The sequence below is a fragment of the Neopsephotus bourkii genome, unplaced genomic scaffold, assembly GCF_033783945.1.
Source record: "Neopsephotus bourkii isolate Nb327-2 ecotype Australia unplaced genomic scaffold, CSIRO-AGI_Nbou_v1 NB_463, whole genome shotgun sequence".
NCBI lineage: Eukaryota > Metazoa > Chordata > Aves > Psittaciformes > Psittacidae > Neopsephotus > Neopsephotus bourkii.
In genome coordinates, this window is record NW_026900965.1 from 2,161,247 (window position 1) to 2,182,255 (window position 21,009).

Genomic DNA, 21,009 nt, shown 5'->3' on the forward strand with positions numbered 1-21,009 from the left:
AAAGCATCCCCCTTGGAAATGGCCAGATACCGCCCAGAGCTCAGAGAGTGATGGGCGCACAGCAGTGGGAAACAGCCTGGAGAAGGTGAGAAAGGGATGCTCTGGGGGATGCTTTGCCCCAGGAGTGGGTGCAGGCAGCTGGGAGGAACAGGTAACCTTGCCACACTGTCTTTATCCATCTTCTCCTTGGCCAACACATCCTTCCCACTGGCTACACTCAGTGAGGAGACAGCAGTTTACAAGCAAAGGCTATAATCTGGACAAATACACACACAGCATGTGACATGTAAGTGACATACATGTGACAGCAAGCGCAGCGGAGGAAAATTAATCAAGGTTGAAGATTTAGCTTAATTTTTAGCCAAAACCTTGTGGCAATGCTGAACAAACTGACCTGCAGGCTTGGTTGGTTGGGTGGTTGGTTGGTTGGGGTGTTTTTAACTCCCTTCCCTGGGATTGCTTCCTGCGAAAGCTGAGGGATTGGGGAAGGGTTTAGAAGAGCTGGAAAAGGCTGGAATTCAGAGTCACAGGGTTCCCCCTCCAACAAAACTATTCCAGCAGTGTCCATCCTGGTCTAGCAAAGTGATCACTACACAGATGCACACCAGCCATGGGAGGGCTTTGTTGCTACCAAAACACCTCAAGGCACTCTAATGCCCTGCAGAAAGTCGGTATTCCAGCAGCCTGGCATTTTGACTCAAGGTGCTAGGCTGGGAAAAGCCCCACAAGATGTGGGCGAACCAGAAGCTCAGTGGCATCCCTCAGTGCTGCTGCTTGTGCTGGGTAGCTATGGACACAGGATGGGTTTCCTGCTTCAGACACCTCTCCCAGCCCTAAGCAGCTCCTGAAGGGTGCAGAGCTCCTTACCACATACATCCTTGGTCTCTTCCCTACATCATGCACAGTCTCCCAGATCCCTTTTCTGCTTATGGAGAAGTGTCATCTCCATGTATGCGCTGATGTCCTGAGCCTGTTTAGCCCTGTAACAATGGATAAGGTGCTGGAGCATTGAGATTCAGGAGCAAATCACAGCCTCTCATTGTGCCAATGGGAACCCTTCCCTAAAGGAAAGGGCTTTTACATTGAGGAACCCATTTTTGGTCAAACCACCCAGGTCTGGTCACCATTACACAGCTTTCCAAGCCCAGCCATAGAGCTGACCAGACAGGGCTCCAGCCAAAGGCCACCTTTCACTTTACATCCCGTTTGCCAAAAGCAGGCTTCACACTCTCTTAGGAAGCAACTTCATTCCCAACAGAGCCATGGGAACTGGGATTTAGTTTGGGGAAGGTCTCATCCCCAGGTTTGCCATGTTAAGATGGTGGAGGTGGCACCCCCAGACCTGCTGCACATCCACCTTTGGTGCAGCTGGGGAAATGCTGCATGAATGAACTGTGCCTGAGAGCGGATGATGGGCAAATGAGTCTTTGATGATGCCGTCATTAGCGGTGGCTCCGTAATGTGTTTGCACAAGGAAATTAAGCCTGCTAGTTAAGGCTGAAATAGCTCCCATTTGCCCGCATTAGAGCCTGGAGGGTTTTAATTGAGGCAGAGGAAACATTCAGAAGCATTTGGGAGCTGAAGATCCTTCACACAGGCACCAATATGATCGCAGTAATTCCTGCTTCTGTGCCCCATGGAAGCTGCACAAGGTCCCCACTACGGTTTGGGGTGCAAAGGGAGGGATGGAGCAAGTCCCATCAGATGGCATTCGGCACAGCAGCGGCATCCCCAAATGTAACTAAGCCCAGATGGCCAGGGTTTTGTAGGTGAAACGGCTCAGAGCAGCATCACACATGCAATTCAAGCTACCCCTGATGGGGAGAAACCACCTTGATCCAACACAGCTCTGCTTTGGGAGCACTGAGCGGTCTCCAGCCATCAAGGGAAGGAGCCACCAAGTCCTCAGCGCTAAAAGCATTTATGCTCACAGCTTTCACAAGGAAGCAACCCAGCCATCAGCACATCCATGCACCCTAGAGACACCAGTACTCCTCCTGACAGGCTTGACTGGCAGTGGAATGACTCCCCCCCCTCCTTCTCCATTGCACCAGCTCATGCTTAGCACCACACACAGCACCACTGCCTCCTGCTTTAAACCCAACTCAGTGCCCAAACCCCCTGAATTATGACCCATTTCCCTCCTGACCTCCATAGCATTTTCACCACAGCAAATGCGTCAGCCAAGGTTGTGTTTGGTACCACAGCCTGTGTTTTTCCTTCCCAAATAGAAACTGAGGAAGCTCCAGAAGGTCCAACCAGCCTCCCTGGAAGCACCACGGAGGCGTGGGAGACCAGGATTTGTTTTTACTGGGTCCATCATGCACCCTACCAAAGGGATCCTTGGGGGCAGTGATTTTGAGACAGGTCTCAAATGCATCATAAGCCCCTGGGCTTCTCCCATAGCCAAAGCCTTATGTCCCATGGCCTCAGATGCTGGTTTATCCCCCAGCCCTCTCCCCGAGGATAATGTTGTTGTTTCAAGCTTGCACCAGCGTGAAGAGACTGGAATGTGGGTTTTATACAGAGCTGTCTCAGAGAAGGGCCATCTGCTGTCCCGGCTCCGGCTCACGTTTCACTGGGAGCATCCCGAAAGCTGTGGGAACGCGCTATTCCCAGCGGTGATGGAGGAATGAGATCTGACAGGGCATGGGGCTCCTGGTGAGGATCAGGATATGCTGGTCCAGCTCCTGCCCACCCCAGACCATCATCCCCTTGATGTCAGTCCCCAGATACCCATGATGGGACTGAGGTCCACACGCTCAGCTGGTTCAGCAGGTGAAGGAGCTCAGCTCCAGTTGCACCAGCAGGAAGCATGCACCCATGTGGGAAAGGGCAGCCCATGCACTACTGAGCTGGAGGAAAGCAAAACCTCTTTGCAGCCAGCTCTGATGCAGGGCATCACCCCAGGAAGGCTCCATACACACATTCAGGCACCCCACCAGCCTCAGTTTCCCTTCAGCCATCCCCAGCCCTCACTGCAGCAGCAAGATCCCAGCACTGGGTCAATCCCTTGGTGCCCAAAGCCCAGCAGGGCTGCAAATGCACATCTGAGCTGTGCTTGTAAAGAGCCATTGCATCTGAGCTGTTGTGCAGACACTTCGAGCCATTGGGCAGCTTCTGCTTTGGGCTTGTCTGCAAAGTGAGCAGGGGTTAGGATTAGGTGGCTGAATGCCCCTGATCCCTTTGGGGAGCTGATCTCAAGGCCAAGCACAGCTCCATAGGTTCACCCCATGCCTCTCCCTTGGCTCACCTGACCCTGTGCCACCAAATGCACACTTGCCCCAAAGACAAACCCCAGAGCATCAGTGCAGGCTTGGCTGCCCAATCCCATCACCAGGAGGTCAGCAAACAGCCCAGGGGTGCAGGAGGAGCAGGATTGTCCCACCGGAGTCATCACCACATGGAAGCAACCTGCTTGGCTTGCACCATCCTCAACACCAGCATCTCCCAAAGGCTCTGCAACATCCAGCAAACACCTTTTGTGGTGAACTTCACAGGGACAGGGGCTCAAGGAGCCATCGATTCCCCTCTGCAAGGATGCATGCACCTACCAGCACACCCTGTATGCACACCCATGTGTGTTGCGCTGCTCAGCATCACCCTGGATATCCCAGGTTGTTTGCTGGAAGGCAGCCACCGCTTTACATCTTGTTACCTGGTTCCCCAACAAACAAACTGGAGTCGCAAGCCCTTGTCCCTGCCATTGCCCAGGGGCAGGAAAGCTCTCAGCATCTCAGGGATCTCTTCCCCTCTCTTGCTGCCTTTGAAAGCTGCCTGCGGAGATGTGAAGCCAACGCATACCCAGGAGCACCCCCAGGCGCTTTCCTTGCTAGGAAGAAGGGAAGAGCTGCAGCAAAGCCAGCTTGGCTCAGAAACCCACCCCAGGCTGCTGCAGGGGCTCGCTCTGGGGCAGTGACCTCCAAGATCACTGCTAACAAGGAGGGTTCACCTCCAGATCCCACCTCCATCCCCATGCTGGGCAGGGCAAGGGAGCCTCACGTCCCCCTGCCCCTGCAGCGCTCCCGGCTGAGGGCTGAGGAGAAGACCCTGGACTTCGAGTTTGAGGTGCTCAGCGCCCAGTTTAACCAGCAGGGCCGCTATGCCCTGAGGCTCACGGTGGAGAACCCGCTGCTGCAGGGCTCCAGCGCTGGCATCCAGCTCCGTGTCAACAGCGGGGAGGTCACCCAGGGCAGCACCAGCACCACCGACACCATCGAGCAGAGGGACCTCCATCGGCTCTACTGCTTCCAGAGGAGGAAATTCACCTTCACCCTGCCCAGAGGTAAGGGGCTGGGTGCCATGGGGGTACCTGGCAGGGGAGGTGGCACAGGAGCACGGCTCTGCAGCATCGAATCGTTAAAATCAACCAGGAAAAGCCCTTTAAGCTCATCCAGTCCAACCGTTCCCATCAGTGCCCAGGCCACCACTAACCCATGGCACTGAGGCCTCGTCTCCACGCTGTGTGAACACTTGCAGGGACGGTGCCTGCAGCCCTGCCCTGGGCAGCCTGTTCCAATGCCTGAGCACCTCTGGGGCAGGAATTGTTCCTCAGCTCCATCTAAACCTGCCCTGGTGCAGCTTGAGGCTGTTTCCTCTTGTCCCATCCCTTGTTCCTTGGGAGCAGAGCCCAGGCCCTCCTGGCTCCATCCCCCTGTCAGGCAGTTGGAGGCAGCGATCAGGTCCCCCCTGAGCCTTATGGTTACTATAGCAAGCACAGCTTGTCTCAGGCTTACAAACCCCTTGTACCACAACCCTGAGCTGGTGCCCAATCAAAACGACCTGAGTTTAGTGGGGTGGATGGGGCAGCTTTAGCCTGCAGAGTGGGACCAACACCCCAACAACGCAAACATTCCCCACCCAAATTGTAGACACATCATAGAATGGTTCAGGTTGGAAAGGACCTTAAGACCCAGGCTGGGTACCCCCTTGGGTGTGCTCACAGGGCAGGGATAACCAGCGCTACTGATGGACAAGCCCAAGAGATGCTCCTGGGGCCAGGAGCTGCCTGAGGAAGCCTCACCCCATGCTGGTCCTGGCAGGTTTCTGCAAGAACGACAAGAACCATGATGTGCGGCTCCACATCGAAGCCCTGCGCATCCCCCAGAGGGCAGAGGGGCTGGGGAGGAGCAGGCAGGTGGGTGAAGCCTTCTTTGCCATCTACCCCCGGCCCAACCAGCCCCACATGAAGCTCTCTGCCAGGCGGGATGAGGACTGGTACCGCTACAGCGCGGTGATGGCTCTGCTGCGGGTGGGCAGCGAGCAGCCGGCGATGCACTGCGGCCGCATGGCCTTCACCGCATCCCTGCACGAGCACCGTGCACCCACTGCAGTGGTGGTACCCACGTCACTGTCCCCCAGCACCCAGGAGGACCAGCAAGCAGCAAGCCCGGCAGCAGCATCCCCAGCACTGGACATCCCTGCATCCAGCCGCTTGCTCCATACACCAGAGTCTGCTTATCACTCGCTGCCCACTGAAGGTCATGCCTGCTCCCTACAGGTATGGAAGCATGGATTTGGGGGCTGGAGATCCCATGCTCCAGGTAAACAAGAGTAGACCAGGCTGGTTTGGACAGGATTTAGCCCTAGGGTAGCTAGATGGCTCCACACAGGCACCCATTGGAGTAGGAAGCACAAAGAGAGAGGTCTCCATAGCCTCCAGGAGTGTCTTTGGTAAAGAGCACTCCCCTACCTCAGTTTCCCCTCTCTCATTTCTCTTGGTAGACACCTGATGCCTAACCCCTGCCTGCAACCAGAGTTAGGGAGCATCTTCATCCAGGGCAGGAGCAAGCTGGGGTAAGATCAAGGTACAGGCAAGGTCTTGGTAGGATAATAGTTACACAAGCGAAGCCAGGAAAGTGGATCCTGCAGTCAAACCCATGCTCAGAGCTGTGGGAAAAGAGCCTTTATGGGATATTCACCTGGCTCTGCCCCCCAGCTTGTTGCAGCACAACATTAACCATCCCCTACTAAAGATAAGGCCTACAGCTTATGCCAGACCTCACCCACGGTAGGACCAGAACCTCCAAGCCTCCTGAATCACCCTCACCTTCCCAGCTGGTGCAGGGCAGCCCCTCCAACAGAGACCTCCTACCCCAAGGAAGATGCACCCTACAGCATCACTGTGCTCTCCTCTATTCCCCACTTCTAAGGGCTGCAAGCATCCAGCCCCCATGAGAAGCAGCTGGGAGTGTGTGGGTGCTCTCTATAAAGGATGGAGGGAGGGCTGGGCTGCTGATAGATTCATTAATAAGCCCATTTTTAATAAGAATAAGTTTGGGGGTTTTCTCCCCTCTTCCTGATGCAGCTGGGGCTGTGGGGGAGCAATCCCTAGGGATCTAGGGGTTTCTAAGTCTCAAATAAATGTTTTTGGGATGGTTATGGCTGTTTTGGTGGTAAGGAAAATATTTCCCCTTGGAAGGTACATTCCTAAGCCCAAGTGTTAGAGGATGGATGCAGAGGGGTGTCTTTGGGGTGGGGTGGGGGGGATGCTATGGGAGGACTAGGAAAAGGGATGCTGGAGCACAGAGCCATGTCTCCAAGTCCTTCCTCTTACCCACAGAGGCTGCAGGCTGGCCCTGCACTTGGCTCCTCCCCGGAGCTCCCGAGTGGCTCAGCAGATGAGCATCCTTCCTCTTCCTCCTCCTCTTCCTCGGTGGCTGTGCCCGCTGCACTGAGCTGCAGCAGCTTCCACCTCTCCTCGCCAGGCTCCAGCCCGGATCTGGCCTCTTCGCCAGTGCAGGTGAGTGCAGCCGGTGGAGAAGACACCTTCCTGAATAGGATGTAGAGCTCTTACTCAGAGTAGCTTCCCAGTAGAGCTTGGGGTGCAAGGGGACAAGGCCACCTCCATCCTTGCCCTGCTCAGCTTGGGTACCAGTGCTGCTCCTGCTCCCAGGCCATTGCATCCCCAGCCTGGCTGTGGGGATGGGGGAATGAGGCACCAAACCTTGCACTTCTAATACCAAAAGGCATTCTTGCTGTCCCCAAGCACGGGATGGTGTCACCTAGAAGCAATTCTGCTGGCATCTGGGGTTGACTTATCTGAAGTGTTTCATCTTGCAGCTCCAATGTAGACACTTAAAACCTTAGGGTTTAGAAGTTCTGGAAGCCATAGGGCAGGGCTGACATAATCTGTATTTCTTGCCCCTTAGTTATGTTAAAAGCTGACTAAAAGGAAAATAAGACAAGCCTTACCCCAGGGGCTCCGTTTCCTGCATCTCACTGTGAGAATAACAGGTCCACTGATGAAGGCGTTGTCCACTCTGCTCTCTGAAGTGTCTCATACACCTGTGAAAACATTGCTGGATTACAGCACCGGAGATGGGCTTGATCTTATGAACCCTCCCCACGCATCCTCTGGGCTCTCTTCCCCTTCCAGGGAGCGCCCCATGTTTTCCAGTGGGCATGGTGGGCTCGATGGCAAGGTCTTCTGCAGCAAATGCTGCTGGCTCAGGGATGGGGCTGGTGGCCCTTACTGAGCACTGAGCTAAGGGGTCCTGTGGTGGTGTGGCAAGGGTCTCCACAGGTGGTGGTTCCTATCACAAGGATGTCCTCAGTGTGCTTCTTGGTCCTGGTGACTACATTGGTAGGGTTGTGGGGTAAAACTTAGCTTGACATCCCTCTCCCCTGCAGGGCACCCTGCTGCTGCAGTGCAGGGCACCTTCGTGCCTCAGCTCCATCCCTTGTACAGGATAAACGTGTTGCTGATGCCTCTGGGGCACTTGGTCCATGTGTTTCACATGAGGGTGCTCCAGCCCTGCTGAGCTGCTCTCCAGGGCAGCTGCCTGCTCCTTGTGCCACAGGCAGGATGCTGAGCATCTCTGTCCCCTGGAGCAACTCCTCGCCCTTCCCAGCACTTGGATGGGTTATCCCTGCCCTGATCAGCTGCAGATTTACTGCCCAGAAAGGCTGATTAGCGAGACCTGATTGAGTTTGCTCAGCAAACGTCTAGACGGAAACTCTTTGGAGCTGCTGAAATCGATGGCAATCGGCTGGGATGCGGAGCGGGATGCGGAGCAGCGCCAGGGGCGTCAAGGCGAGGAGAAGGCATTAGCAAATGCAATTGTGCTGCTGGGCCCCCGGAGGGAATGTGATAAATCACCTGCTGCTGATGTCACCCAGCAAGTATGTGCCAGGATGGGGTTTATTTAGGGATTAAAAGCAGAGCAGCAGGGGGGCTGTTGGCTCCTGGCCCCACTGGGGGTCTGGAGTGATGGAAAATGGGTTGGAGGGTGAGGGTTATGGGGAAAGGGGTGGACCAGGTGGAGCTGGGAGGGGGGTTTAATCTCCTAAAGCACTCCTGGGATGCTGCAGTCCAGGGAGAGTTGAAGTTATGGGAGCTGCTTGTCAGTCTGGAGCTGGTTTGGCTTTTGGTGGTACAAACCTGTGTCTGAAAGCATCACACACTGAGCCTGCAGAGCACCCTGAAGATGAGCCCTAAGCTGGAATTTGAAAGCCTACAAAGCTTCCTGAATTCAGGCGGGACTTGTGTGATCAATAGTTTGGGGAGTCAGGGATGCTGAGGGGCAACTTCAGAGGAGCGAGGGGTCCCTGACAGCAGGGCTGCTGCTTGGATGAGTATCCGTGTATTGCATCCATCTGTTTTGCTTTCCCAAATGGCAAAGACATGAGGGCGCATCCCAGTGGGAGACCAGCTCCTTGATGCTGCCCCTGTGCTGAGCATCTCATCTGCAGGGCGGTGGGGGTGATGGATGGGTGCTGAGCTCCACATGAAAGGCCAAGGCATGGGGATAACGATTTTTCTCATCTCCCCGCAACCTGTGGATAATGTATTCCGAGGCACGAAGCAGGAGGCTCTGCTGGCTCTTCAAATGCCTTGTGTGTGTTGCGGAGCCAGACGGCTCCCTCATTGTCCCAGAGCCTGGTCACGGCACCAGCAGATCGATTGTGTGCCATGGGTGATCTCTCAGTCACTGTGTTGAGCTGTCAGCCCCAGGGATACTGATACAGGCCAAGGGGAATGGCTTGAACCTGCCCGAGGGGAGACTGAGCTGAGCTCTTAGGCAGAAGCTCTTCCCTGTGAGGGTGCTGAGGCGCTGGCACAGGGTGCCCAGAGAAGCTGTGGCTGCCCCATCCCTGGCAGTGTTCAAGGTCAGGTTGGACACAGGGGCTTGGAGCAAGCTGCTCCAGTGGAAGGGGTCCCTGCCTGTGGCAGGGGTTGGAGCTGGATGGGCTTTAAGGTCCCTTCAACCCAAAATGCTTCCTCCCCCAGCCTGGCAGGGATGGAAGCTGGGACCGAGCTCACCAGGACCCTTGGTGGCCCTGCAGCAGAGCACAGGGCTCAGATACGGGGAATCAGCCCCCAGGTCAGCAGAAGCCTGACCCTTCCCCTGGGAACTGCTCCCATTTCACAGGCAGCAGGTCCACGTGGAGCTGGGGATAAGGAGCCAGCTCTGGGAGATCTCCTTGGCACTTGGGCTTGGTTGCAAGCTGGTTTGTTTCCAGTCTCCCTGGACCAGCTGGCAGCGAGGCACCCATCCCAACACAGCAATCTGCTGCTGTCGGGGTACAAGGAATCGCAGCAAACAAATGGGTTTGCACACAGCTTGTTTCCCAGGCTGGAAGAGCACCGGGATATCGGGAAGCTGGTGCTTCCCGTGGTCAGCCCACCCCATCCATGCCATGAAAGGCTGACTGTGACTTGTGGAGCTTCGATAGGTCTGAAAAACGGGACCAAACCCACTCCTGGCCCTGCCTGTGCTTTGTTTCATCCCTTTGGATTCCCCATGAAGCTAAGGAGTTTCCCTAGGAAAACATGTGTGGTGTAACATGAATCACAGGGATGAGCAAAAACCGTCCCTTTGTTTCTTTAAGCAGGATACAGAAAGCAAAGCAGTGACTGTACTTCAGGCACAGGGATCTGGAAGGGTCTGAGCCACAGCTGGATTGTTTGGCCCCTTTTTGGGGTGGATTCAAGCTGGGGCCTCCTTAATACCTGCAGGAGCCCCTTCCCCATCCAGATGTGGATGACAGGATGTGAACTGAGTTCACTTGCTGGCTCCACTGCCTTTTGGTGGGGAGCAGAGTGCAGCCCTGGGGTCTGCTGACTGCTGCAAACCCAACCCAGACCCCATTGCAAGCCTGGCTCAACCATCTGGCTCTGCCAAGGGGCTGGTTTGGGTGCGAGACATTGACTTTGTGTCCATGGCAGTGTTCAAGGCCAGGTTGGACACAGGGGCTTGGAGCAAGCTGCTCCAGTGGAAGGGGTCCCTGCCCCGTGGCAGGGGTTGGGACTGGGGGAGCTTTAAGTTTCTTTCCAACCCAAACCATTCCATGATTCTCCCTGCAGTGATGGGGGCAGCTGGGCTGCAAGGCAGGGCAAGGATGCTTGAGCTGGATGCAGCTGACCTCACCATGTGCCCCATCTCACTGAGTGATGATGGTGGATAAAAGCTTCTGTCCTCCCATCACCGGGGAGCAGAGCTGGGGCAGAGGTCTCTGTTAGCGGGTGATGGATGCCACGTGTCTCCTGGCCAGCTCATCCATCATTCATCCCAGTGACAGCAGCCATCACAGGCAGGGTGGAAGGGGTCCAGCCCTGACAACAGGGTGAGGGGCTGGGCCTGCCTCCACTCACTGAAAGCCCAGTGGGGCTGAAAAACAAACTTTGCTGACAGGGCTCACCCCAGGATGTGGCAGAGATGAATAACGCTGCTCTGGTGAGCAATTTGTAGGGCTTTGAAAAGCTGTCAGCCTGGGGAGGAGCGTGCCTTGACGGGTTCATCGGGGACTTGCCTTCCTCCGCATCCCTGCATCATTCCTGCGCCGGAGGTACCAGGGTAAAGGCGACCTGAAGCAAACGGCTTTGGGGTGCTGCTTGCAGAGCTTTGATTTGCTGAAAGATGACTTTTGGGGGTGTGAGAACGAATGTTTTTAGTGATGTATTGAAAGGAAATGATGTTCCCTAAGTAACACTGAGGACCTGAGGCTGCTTGGTCCAAAAGTCCTGTTCACATGCTTCTCCCTGCCCCGGTGGAGATCCAGCATCGAAATGGATGAGTGCAGGGTGGCAATTCATGTTTTCTTAGCTAAAATGGAGAAGCCAGATCCTCAAGAGGTTTCCCAAGCTGCTGCTCCATTTGCTTATCCCTAACTCTTCGGGTGCTCAAAGGAAACGCAGGCAGGCAGAGCGGTTGCTAGCTCTAATTCCTGCAATTTCAGTCATCATGGCCCTTTAAGTGTCAAATAACCGCCTTGATGAGAAAAGCAAATGGGGTTAAAAAGAGAAAATTGCTCCGTTTTAAGAGGTAGGGGGGAGGAAATTGCACTGATGCTGCTGATAAATATAGAAAGTGTAGAACTCTCCTAATGGAGCAGCCGAGGTGGTGCTGGGCTGCTGGCCCATTTAATTATTTGACAGGTGAATTGGGAGTTTTCTACATAAATGGAAGGAAAACGAATTTGGCAATTTTTAGCCCAAAGGGATTCCCGGCCGGCGGCAATGATGCTCCCCGGGGAGACGGGCTCGGAGTCTGCATCCCTGTGTGCCGATGGGGGAGAGCATCCTTCCTCCCAGCGCTCTAAACCCACCCTGTGATCTGTAATGAGCTCCCGCAGGGTCCCCTCGGGGAAACAACTTGCTTAAAAATAAGAATAATAAGAATATATCAAGCTCAGCCTGAATCCAAGGGGAACGTCCCCCCCATCCCTGCAGCTGGCTGGGAAATGGGAGCAGAGCAGCGGTGTCTGCCCGCAGCAATGGGGGTTACTGGAGCGGGCTGAGGCTGGCAGGATGAAAGGATGAATAAAACAGTGTTTGCTTTCCTGCACTGCTTTTCTTCCTCTCGCTTTTGTTTTGCTGGGGATCTACAAAAGGGCTTTAAGCACTCGGGGTGTTTTTCCTCCGAGGATGATTTGAACCTGATGCAGGAAGGTGTTGGGAAATACCCCTTGTAATACAATTGGGTTGAGCTCGGGCTGCCTCGGGCCATTGAGGAGCTGAAGTTCTCCAACCAAATGGCTGTTTATCTTAGGGCTGTGTTTTGTGTCAGAGTCTGGAGCCTTTGCAGGGGGGAGAATACGCTCGCTAGCTCCTAGGAACAATGTGCATGCCGGCTCCTGTCATTTGGGAAGCTGATGGCTGCTCCCCGTGTACCCACCTCTGTGTCATCCTAGAGGCTACTTCTCAAGGGCAAGGGCTTCTCCATCAGTGGTAGGTGTCATTGTAGGGGGCTGTGCTCTCCTCTCATCCCACACCAAGCAGCTCTGAGGCACCAGGGAGCAAAACCTCAGAGGGAAAGAAGCACCTGGACCCATCAGGGTAACAAACCATGGATGAGCCCATGACCCTTCCACCGCTTCATTGTGCAAAAGCCCCTTGCTTTGAATGGCTCGCATCCCACTGCAACCACATCCCTGCTTGAGGGACCGCGGTGCTGGGGATGCCCATCAATGCAGCTCAGTGCTCCTCTCCCCGGGGTGGGAGCAGGGGTCGGAGGAAGAAGAGTGCTGATACTGTTTTAATCTTCCTTTTAACTGTAATTGCGTTGGGCCGGCTCCCCCGAGCTTGTTCCGGGAGATGCATTTTTCCCAGCTAGATTGCTTTCCTTGTTTTCCTCATTGGAGACAGGCCGGGGCCTGTGTCATGCCAGCTCTGCATTAATAGAGCCTCAAATGAGATTTCACAGCCTCAAATCTGATTGGCACCGAGGCTCCGGTTGCTTCGGAGAGTGGGGCAGACAGCCGAGGAGCCGTGATGCTCAAGGGGGGTGCAAACCCATACGGATGTGGGATGTTACATTGCACCCTGATCACACTGAGCTTGTGGGGCTGACACAGGACATGGGGATAGCAGGGCATGGAGCAATGCATCTCCCATGCCTAGAAGCCAGGAATTCCAGGTGCTCACGCAGCATGTTGGGAGAAGGTGAGTCTGGGCAAAGCAGCTGCATCTGCTCACCCCCCAGCCACTGCGTCCTTGCTGTAAACCCATATTTCATCCCATTTTGCTCCCTGATGATGTGTAAAATCCCTTTCCCCGTCCCAGTTCCCTGTGCCTGGAGGTGTGTGCTTGCTCGATGTTGTGATGGAGCCACGATGGGCTGCTCGTCCCTGTTATCAGGAGATGCTCTGTGGTGTCCCCTTACATCCCAGAGCCCTCAGGTCCAGCCCTGAGAGGTAGCTGAATCAGTTAGGATGTGCCAAAGGACACCTGAAGATGCAGCATCCTCAGGCTGGCCTGGCTCTGGGATGTCCTGGCCATGCTCCAGCCCTACCTTGTGTTCGGATGTCCGATGGTGCTGGAGGTGTAACCTATGGCCTCATCCTGCTGCTTGTTTAAAGCCAAGTGGCACTTTATTTCCCATCCTCTCGGCTGCCAGGGGAGGGGAAGCAGCTTGCTGGTGTTTAGATGCCGTAAGGAGGCTTAAAAGGAGCCTGGGGAGACATCACATAGGAAAACTCACACCAGCCCCAGTCCATCTTCGCTTATGGAGCCTACTATTATTTTACGAAGTCTCAGGAGGAGGATAAAGCTGACACGTTCCCAACAGCAGCTCATAAATTGCCAGGGGCAGGGAGGAGCTCGGGGCTGTGAATGTTCCCACCATAGAGGAGCAGATCCCTCCTCCCGCAACAGCGGCATCACTCCTGCCTTTAGCTAGGGCTGGGAGGCTTGTGGGGCTCTCTATGAAGAACCAGGAGGGTCCTAACCCTTCCATGGCAGAGCAAGGACCGGTGTCTTCTCCTGCATAGCAGTGGTGCATCATCCCGAGGAGCGCTGTGGTACAGCCCCAGGGGCTCACTCTGCTCAATGAACATAAGGAATCAGACCTCGAGGAGAGCCTCCTGCTGTGAGCAGGGGTGAAGCTGCCGTGGAGGAGCCCTGCAGGACCATGCCTGGAGGTCCCTGCTGGCTCCTGGCCCTGGCTGTCCTCCCCGAACTAAACACCGGGCTCTTGAGGCTATTTATGTCTTGTCAGCTCGCAGCCAGAAGCAATTTAATCTTGGCTGAGCGCTGCCGTAGAGGAGCTGTCTGGGCCCCAATGCTTCGGTCCTGATGATAAAGAGTTGATAGGAAAACAAATTAGGATGATGGCAGCCCCGTTCATCAACCTCCCCGCAACATCGCAGGCTGGATAATGAATAATCAGCATTGAGGATGCTTTAAGAGTGGCTTGGGGTTAAGGTGCTGTGTGGGATCAGCGTGAGATGCCCCAAGGGACCTCAAACCTATGGTGAGACCCAAGCTGAGACCCTCAGGAATAAGGGAACTGTGTTTTAACTCTACCTCCACAAACAACAGGTTGCAAACTCCTGGCCAAGAGCCCTTGGCTTAGCAGGGATGGAGAAGTTGTTGCTCCAGCTGAGTAAAACAGCTTCAAAACAAGCGTAGGCTCTACCTGGCTCCTTCTTTCTGGAAGGAATACTGAGTTTCCTCCTGGCTTTAACAGCAACTGGGGTTTATTTCAGCAGTTAATCACAGCCTTGCTGCAGGTTTCGGGTACCAGTTGCCTACAAAGCCTGGCATTGTTCGTGCCTGCTATATTTAAACTGTTTTGTTCTGCTGAGCTTTACTTAGCTTCAGGCTCATTCATTTTCCATCAAAACCCCTCACTAATTGTCATGCTGTAACCACTGCAGCGGTAAAACCTTGTTTTCCAGGGAGATGTGAATGTAAGTGGTGGGTATGATGGTGTGTGCTATGAAACCTGGGTCTGTTGTCTGGAATGTGAAAGAAAATAGGGAAAATTGTCCCAAAATAACGAGCTGGAGCTGTAAATAAGGGTGTGGGACAATGATTTAGCATCACAGCTTAGGTTCTGGGTTCAGTCAGCGAGCTCAGATGTGTCCAAGCAATTCAAAGCAGGGCTGTTTCCCTCCTCAGCCAGCTGGAATACCTCTGGATTGGGATTTTAGGGAGTAATTGGGATGCAAATACTCACTGAAACTCCAAAGCTGGAGCCTGAACAGATGCTTTTTTGGAAGGAGAGATGGGTCTCCAGGGAGAGCATCCCTGCCTGCACTCCTGTGCATGCTCCCTGCCTGTCTACCCAGCACCCTGCCTCTTGGAAGGGGCCTTATACCCAAGTCTGTGCTTTCATCCTCTTTCCCCCTGCTCCATCCTGTGTTTTCCCTCTTTGCCAATGCCATGATAAGGCAAAATCATGGCCCTCTGCCTTTTCCCTCCCTCTCTGGCAAAGCCTTGGGAAGGCACTGGGACAGGCTGCCCTGTGCTTTTGAGGGCTCAGGGGGTGCTGGGGCAGAGTGTGGAGCCACTGTGGCTGTATGGGAGCGCCTGTGCCCGTGGGGGCTGACCTGACAGCCATCATCCCCCATCAGGTCAAGAAAGCCTGTAATTTCCCCTCTCCATCAGCGTTGCCGGGCGGGGGGATAATTGCCATGGGGCTGGAGCCAGGGTGGGATTGAGATCCATCCACGGAGCAGGTCAGGGAATCCTCCCCCACTTTGCGTGCCTGCTCCTTTGGTCCCTCTTTCTGGCTGTCACGGATGCAGAGCCTGTCCCCAGCACCCACCCCGAGCTCCAGCTGGCTTCTGAGCTGACAGCAAAGAAATAAGGAGGGGGGAAGCTGCTTTCAGTGTGTTTTCCAAGCTGTTGCTGGTCAGAGCCCTCAGGTTTCCATCCTGAACGCAGCCCTCACGTTTGGGCTCACATCCCCCACGGGTGCAGGTCACCTCCACACTGCCAAGCCCATCACCATCACCCTCAGGAGAGACAAGGGAAAGGGTTTAGGACACACCAGCCCCTCATTATGGAGTTTGGAGGCAAAGCCACGTGTCGGAGGGGATTTGCAGGCAGCGGCTTTGAGAAGCCCGTGGGGATGTGGATGGGCTGGAGCTCCATGCTCAACCCCAGGAGGTCAGCGGGATGCACGCAGGGTTGGCTCTGCATGCTCTGAAGTGATGCAGGGTGGCTTTTAACCCCTTGTAGCCACAGCCCTATGCGGTGTTCGATGCATTCATGCTGCGTGCTGGCCAAGGCGAGGATGCAGCCGGTGGGGACAGGGCTGTCTCTCACTTGGAAAGGGTGTGATGGGAGCAGGGACAGTCCCCCCATGTGTGAGGAGCGGCAGCTTGCGGCTCTGCTGCTCCTTATCACATCAGCTGGTGGGAATTAATGAGACGGGGAGGGGGAGCTGCCGCACTCGCCCCTTTTTCCCCCCTGGATTGGGCTGAGATCCCAATTCCTGCAGGATCTCTATGAATTGCAGAGATGCCTGGGCTGGGGAAGGGGGAGCGGGGGAAGTTGTTGGCAGGTCAGAGGGCTGGGAGGGGAAATGGAGGTGCTTTAGATTATAGAATCCTAGAATCCCAGCCTGGTTTGGGTTGAAGGGACCTTAAAGCTCATCCGGCTCCAACCCCTTCCACGGGCAGGGACCCCTTCCACTGGAGCAGCTTGCTCCAAGCCCCTGTGTCCAACCTGGCCTTGAGCACTGCCAGGGATGGGGCAGCCACAGCTTCTCTGGGCACCCTGTGCCAGCGCCTCAGCACCCTCACAGGGAAGCAATAGATGGTTAATCTCAGGCATGGTGGCCTGGCGAGGGGTCTTTGGGACCATGGTGTAGCTGCCGCGGTGGGGCCATGCAGGGCAGGGATCCTGGACTGGTTTCACCCCATCAGGATGCTCTCATGCTGCTCGTGTCCTCCCAGGGAGCCTGGCACATTGTCCTTGCAATGGCATGGGGACATCCACAGTACAGAGCCAGAGCTAGGCGCTGGGGACAGGGAAGAGGCAGCTGTGATGCTCTCCTCATCTCCTCACCTTGTTCTCCTCCATCCAGGCTTTCAGCATTGAAGAGGGGACACGTCTGGGTCATGGGAATGTGCTGGGGATGTCATCTCCCCAGTCTGGACTCCCAGCATTGAGCTGGGGCCATGGGGATGAGGTTGGGTGACAAGGAGATGCCTGCGCTCCCCACCTTGATGTCTCTTCTGCTTGCTCCCTGCAGGTATCCACATCCCCTGCTGGGACAGAGGACCCCAGCCATGCACTGGTGGCCGGTGGGGGCCATGTGGCCCGTGTGGGGAAGGAATCCATCACCATCATCTTCCATGGTGCCAGCAACCTGCCAACCACACGGGAGGGCCGGGTACCATGGCCATACGTTGTCATGTGAGTACCCAGCATCTATGAAGGGGGACAGTGGGGACACAGAGAAAGGGTTTAGGAGCTGTTATTAACCTTAGCAAGCCTAAATGAGGGGGAAACCTCTTTACTGGCACATGCACAAGCATCACCTCCATAGGGTGCTCAGTGTGGGGAGAGGAGCCTGGATGGGAAAAGGCAGGGAATGGATCACCTTGGCTTGCATGGGCATCAGGAAGAAAGCATTCCTAATATTGAAAGTGTAAAATGATGTCAAAGAATCCACAGGGTAAGGCTGCCTGGATTTCAGGATGATATCACAATAAATAAAAGAGCGTTTTAATAAATAAAACAGAATGCTTGGGTAAGGAGAACTTGGCTCCTCATGCATTATGCATGTGCCAGGGGACTCAATTAGCCGGGCAGGCTTTGGTCTGTGTTAAGAGGGAGGCCGCTCTGCTCAGCACTGCTGCAGGGTGAGCCCACGTTCCCAAAGAGCCTTTCCAAGAGGCAGAAAAGCTTTGGCATCGCTTCCCATGGAAAAGGGGGGAGAAAGTGGCTGTCAGTGGCTTCGGAGCATCTCCTGGCTGCAGAGCTGGGTTTCTCTGGGTCAGTGCTGGGCAAGCTGGTACCCAGCTATCAGGGAACAGGCCTGGGGCTCATCCACTGGGGGCAATCAGCCTGGAAACATCTCTGCAAGCATGTGGAGCAAACTGTTGCTTGCTGGGCATTTTCCAGTGCAGAGACACCCAGCTCTGCAGTGAAAGGGGCTCTGAGGCCTGTCGGGGTGGCACAGCAGCAGCCCCACGGTGCCTGGAGCCAGCTGCATCCCGGAGTCTCCTGGGCAGGAGGGATGCATCTCTCCATCGCAATTTTGGCAGCCAGGGCTGGCTGGCACCTGCAGCCCGATGGGAGATGGATGGTGTGGGGCTGGCAGCCCCCACTGCTGCCCCTCCATCACCCCTTCCCCTCTTTCCCACCCCCCCTAACAAGGACCCGCTCTCAGCCCAAGTAACTCCCCCACAGGAGTTGTCTCTATTTCCATAAACCAATTATACCCAGATGATCTCAGGAGACTTAAACATCAATATCCTAAATGATAGCACGAGGGTGGCGTGTGATTGTTGCATCTCTCTTTACATTCTGGTGCTGCTCCATCACCGCATTGCCATGGTAACGGGGGAGTGATGGAGGGGAGGGTGGTATTAGGGATGCAGGACACATGAGGGGCCTTTTAGTAACCATAGTGAGGGAGCCAAGGCAGAAGGGAATCAGTTATTGTTTCTCAGGGCACTTGCTTTTGAAAGAGAGTAGCATGTTGCAGTTAAAAGGTGGGGTTTATAGATGGGAAGCAGAAGTAGTTGGTGGATGGGGAGCTGATGGCAGCTGATCCCCCCCGAAGCTGCTGGGTACCACCAGTGGAGCCAGCCTGAGCTCAGACTGAGCATCACCAGAGCATCAGTCCCCAAGATCAGGAGTGGGATGGGAGGAATTGAGCAATCCCACTTCCACCAGCCCTTTGTGGCTGTGCCCAGTTGCTCATCCCCGAACTTGAAATCCCACATCCAAAGCTGTGTCCATCCACTATCCCTGCTCCATAGGTGTATGCATCGCTTCCAGCTCTCTGTGCAGAGGATCAGGGGGGGAATGGCTCAGTAGAGTGAACCTGAAAGACCCTGAGGAGCAAGAGAGCCTGTGCAGGCATCCAGATAGGCTTTGGCTCACCCCTGCCTCAGAGAGGATGGGGCTTCTCCTCCAGGGATGCTGCAGGGATGCAGCAGGGGCTTGGCTCTGCTCCTCATCCTTCGAGCGCTGAGCAAATCCCCACTTGCTGCTTTCAGGGGCACCTGTGGGCTTGTTCCACATCTTCTTTCACTCACAAACTGCTCCTGGACTGGTGTGATGCAGGGATGACCTTGGCTTGCTTTGCAATTAACGTGTTTGCAATTAACAGCACAAAGAGACTGGCTCTTCCCGGCTTCTCCTCCACATCGAGTACCACAAAAGCACCTCCTCACTTCTTCCTTTCTGTTCTCCAGTACCAAGAAACTCAAGGTCGCTGCTGAATGCACCATCTGCTCCCAGCCAGGGGAATGGGGGCTCCAATGTCAATGGGTTTGCTGTGCAGGCAGTGGTCCTGGCTGTGGCTCCACATTGGAAGGGGTTAGGGCGCTCCTTCAAGCAAAGTCTTCTTGCTCTGCCATGTACCCAGACATAAACCCGGGGCTCAGCTGATAACCCTGGAGCAAGGGGGGGTGGGAAGTGGGAGTTTGGGGGTCCCATCCTACCCCAGCTCTTGGCTTAGGTCATGGTGGGATGAAGATGGAGCCAGGGTTAGAGGGTCAGGAGCAATGTGAAAATGGGGTTTCTCACATGAGCAATCCTCCCTTTCTCATTCTGTGCCTGCTCAGCATTGCTTTTACACCTCTGCCCTGAGCACAGTGGTGGGGGCAGCACTGCTTTCTCCAGGGCCACATCCTGCACCATCACATGAGCAACACCCTGGGTATCGGTCCTGCAGCCATGGGCACGCTACACAGGGGGGTTTGTGCCTGCACCACCGCATTGCCACTGCAGGGATGTCAGCCCCAAGAAATAACTTACCCTGCGGAGATGATACCTTTATGAATGTTTAGGCTGGGTCCGGCCCTTTGCTGTGCCCTGGGTACCACATGCAGTGCCGTGCTGTGTGACACCGTCCCCACGTGCTGCAGCTGAGACATTGATGTATAAGAACTCCCTGGGGGCGGCCGTCTTTACCCTTTATCTCTCATCACGGCAGTGGGTGGCTGGTGCATCCCCACACGCATGGCAGTGTGAAACGCCTGCCCCAGCACAGGCAGGAAGGGATGCTGAGCATCAGAGGAGCATCTCATGGTCCATCCCAGCCAGGTCCTGCCCCAGGGCATGCAGTCTGCAGTGCCTGCTTGCTGCAGACCCCGTCTCCTTCCCCTCCAGGTCTGGGGTGAGGAGGAGACATCAAACCATCTCCCCGCTCTGCCATTCCTGCTGCCCCCGGCCTGTTCATTTGGTTCTGCAGCACATCCCCATGTGTTGTGGAGGTTTTCCCCACCCCCCTCCCCACTTCACAGCTCTTTTTGAATGCGCTCTCATCCTTAGGCAAGTCTATAATGAAGGGGGCCCAGAGCAGCCTGTTCTCACCCTCCTCCTCCTCCCACCCCCCAGCCCAGGTTTGCCTTCATTCGGACTCCAAGCACGTTGCTGGTAGAGCAAATCCCCCACAGAGCTCATTACTGGAGAGCCCATTCCCTTCCAGCCCCTCTGTAACTGGTGCCAGCCCAATGCTAATTCCCACCTGGCAGAGCCAGCCGGCTCGGCTCCATCCCTCCAGGATGCAGGTGGGCTTCTCCATGGGGAAGGGAACACGTGGGACATGCGAGAGGTGCAAGGGATGTCGATGCAGCGTGGCTGAGGGTCCATTCAGCAGTGAGAAGGGATGGAGGTCTTGCAAGCATAGAGCATCCTCCCATACATCTGGGATGAACCTGCTTGGTCCCACCACTACCTGGAGCTCATCCTACAGCTGAAAGGACCTTTACCACCTCCTTTCCCCTGAGCTGGCATCTCCAGCACCCAGCAGTGGCAAAGGGCCACCAGTGCTCACAGCCACCCCTGTGCTCTGGTAACCTCTCCCTAAGAGCTGTGCTGGCTCTGCTCCAGCAGGAGCTTTCCTACGGAGCCAGCACTGGACACTTTATCATCTTCATATCCAGGGCAAGCCAACAACAGGGCTGGGGCATCTGTCACACTGAGCTGGCACCATGTCACCATTCCCTTCACCACACGGTCAGAGATGGAGAGGACCCGTGGTCACCATGGACCACTCTACCATGCTCTTGGGATTCCCAGGATAACACCAAGAGGCTCACTGTCCCCTTAAAGGTCTGCCAGGGAGCGAGGGCATTATAATCATCAGCCAAACT

At 55.3% G+C, this 21,009-nt stretch overlaps 1 protein-coding gene across 1 annotated transcript in view; it reads left to right on the forward strand.

Moving 5' to 3' along the window:
• The first annotated feature begins 3,790 nt into the window (after nt 1-3,790).
• Nucleotides 3,791-21,009, forward strand: part of CCDC33 (coiled-coil domain containing 33) — a 41,863-nt gene continuing 24,644 nt past the window's right edge. Inside the window, exons 1-4 of the mRNA XM_061350016.1 lie at nt 3,791-4,285; nt 5,043-5,500; nt 6,563-6,742; nt 16,929-17,092. Coding sequence (XP_061206000.1) covers nt 3,976-4,285; nt 5,043-5,500; nt 6,563-6,742; nt 16,929-17,092 — 1,112 coding nt within the window. The 5' untranslated portion in view covers nt 3,791-3,975. The remainder of the gene's footprint in view (nt 4,286-5,042; nt 5,501-6,562; nt 6,743-16,928; nt 17,093-21,009) is intronic.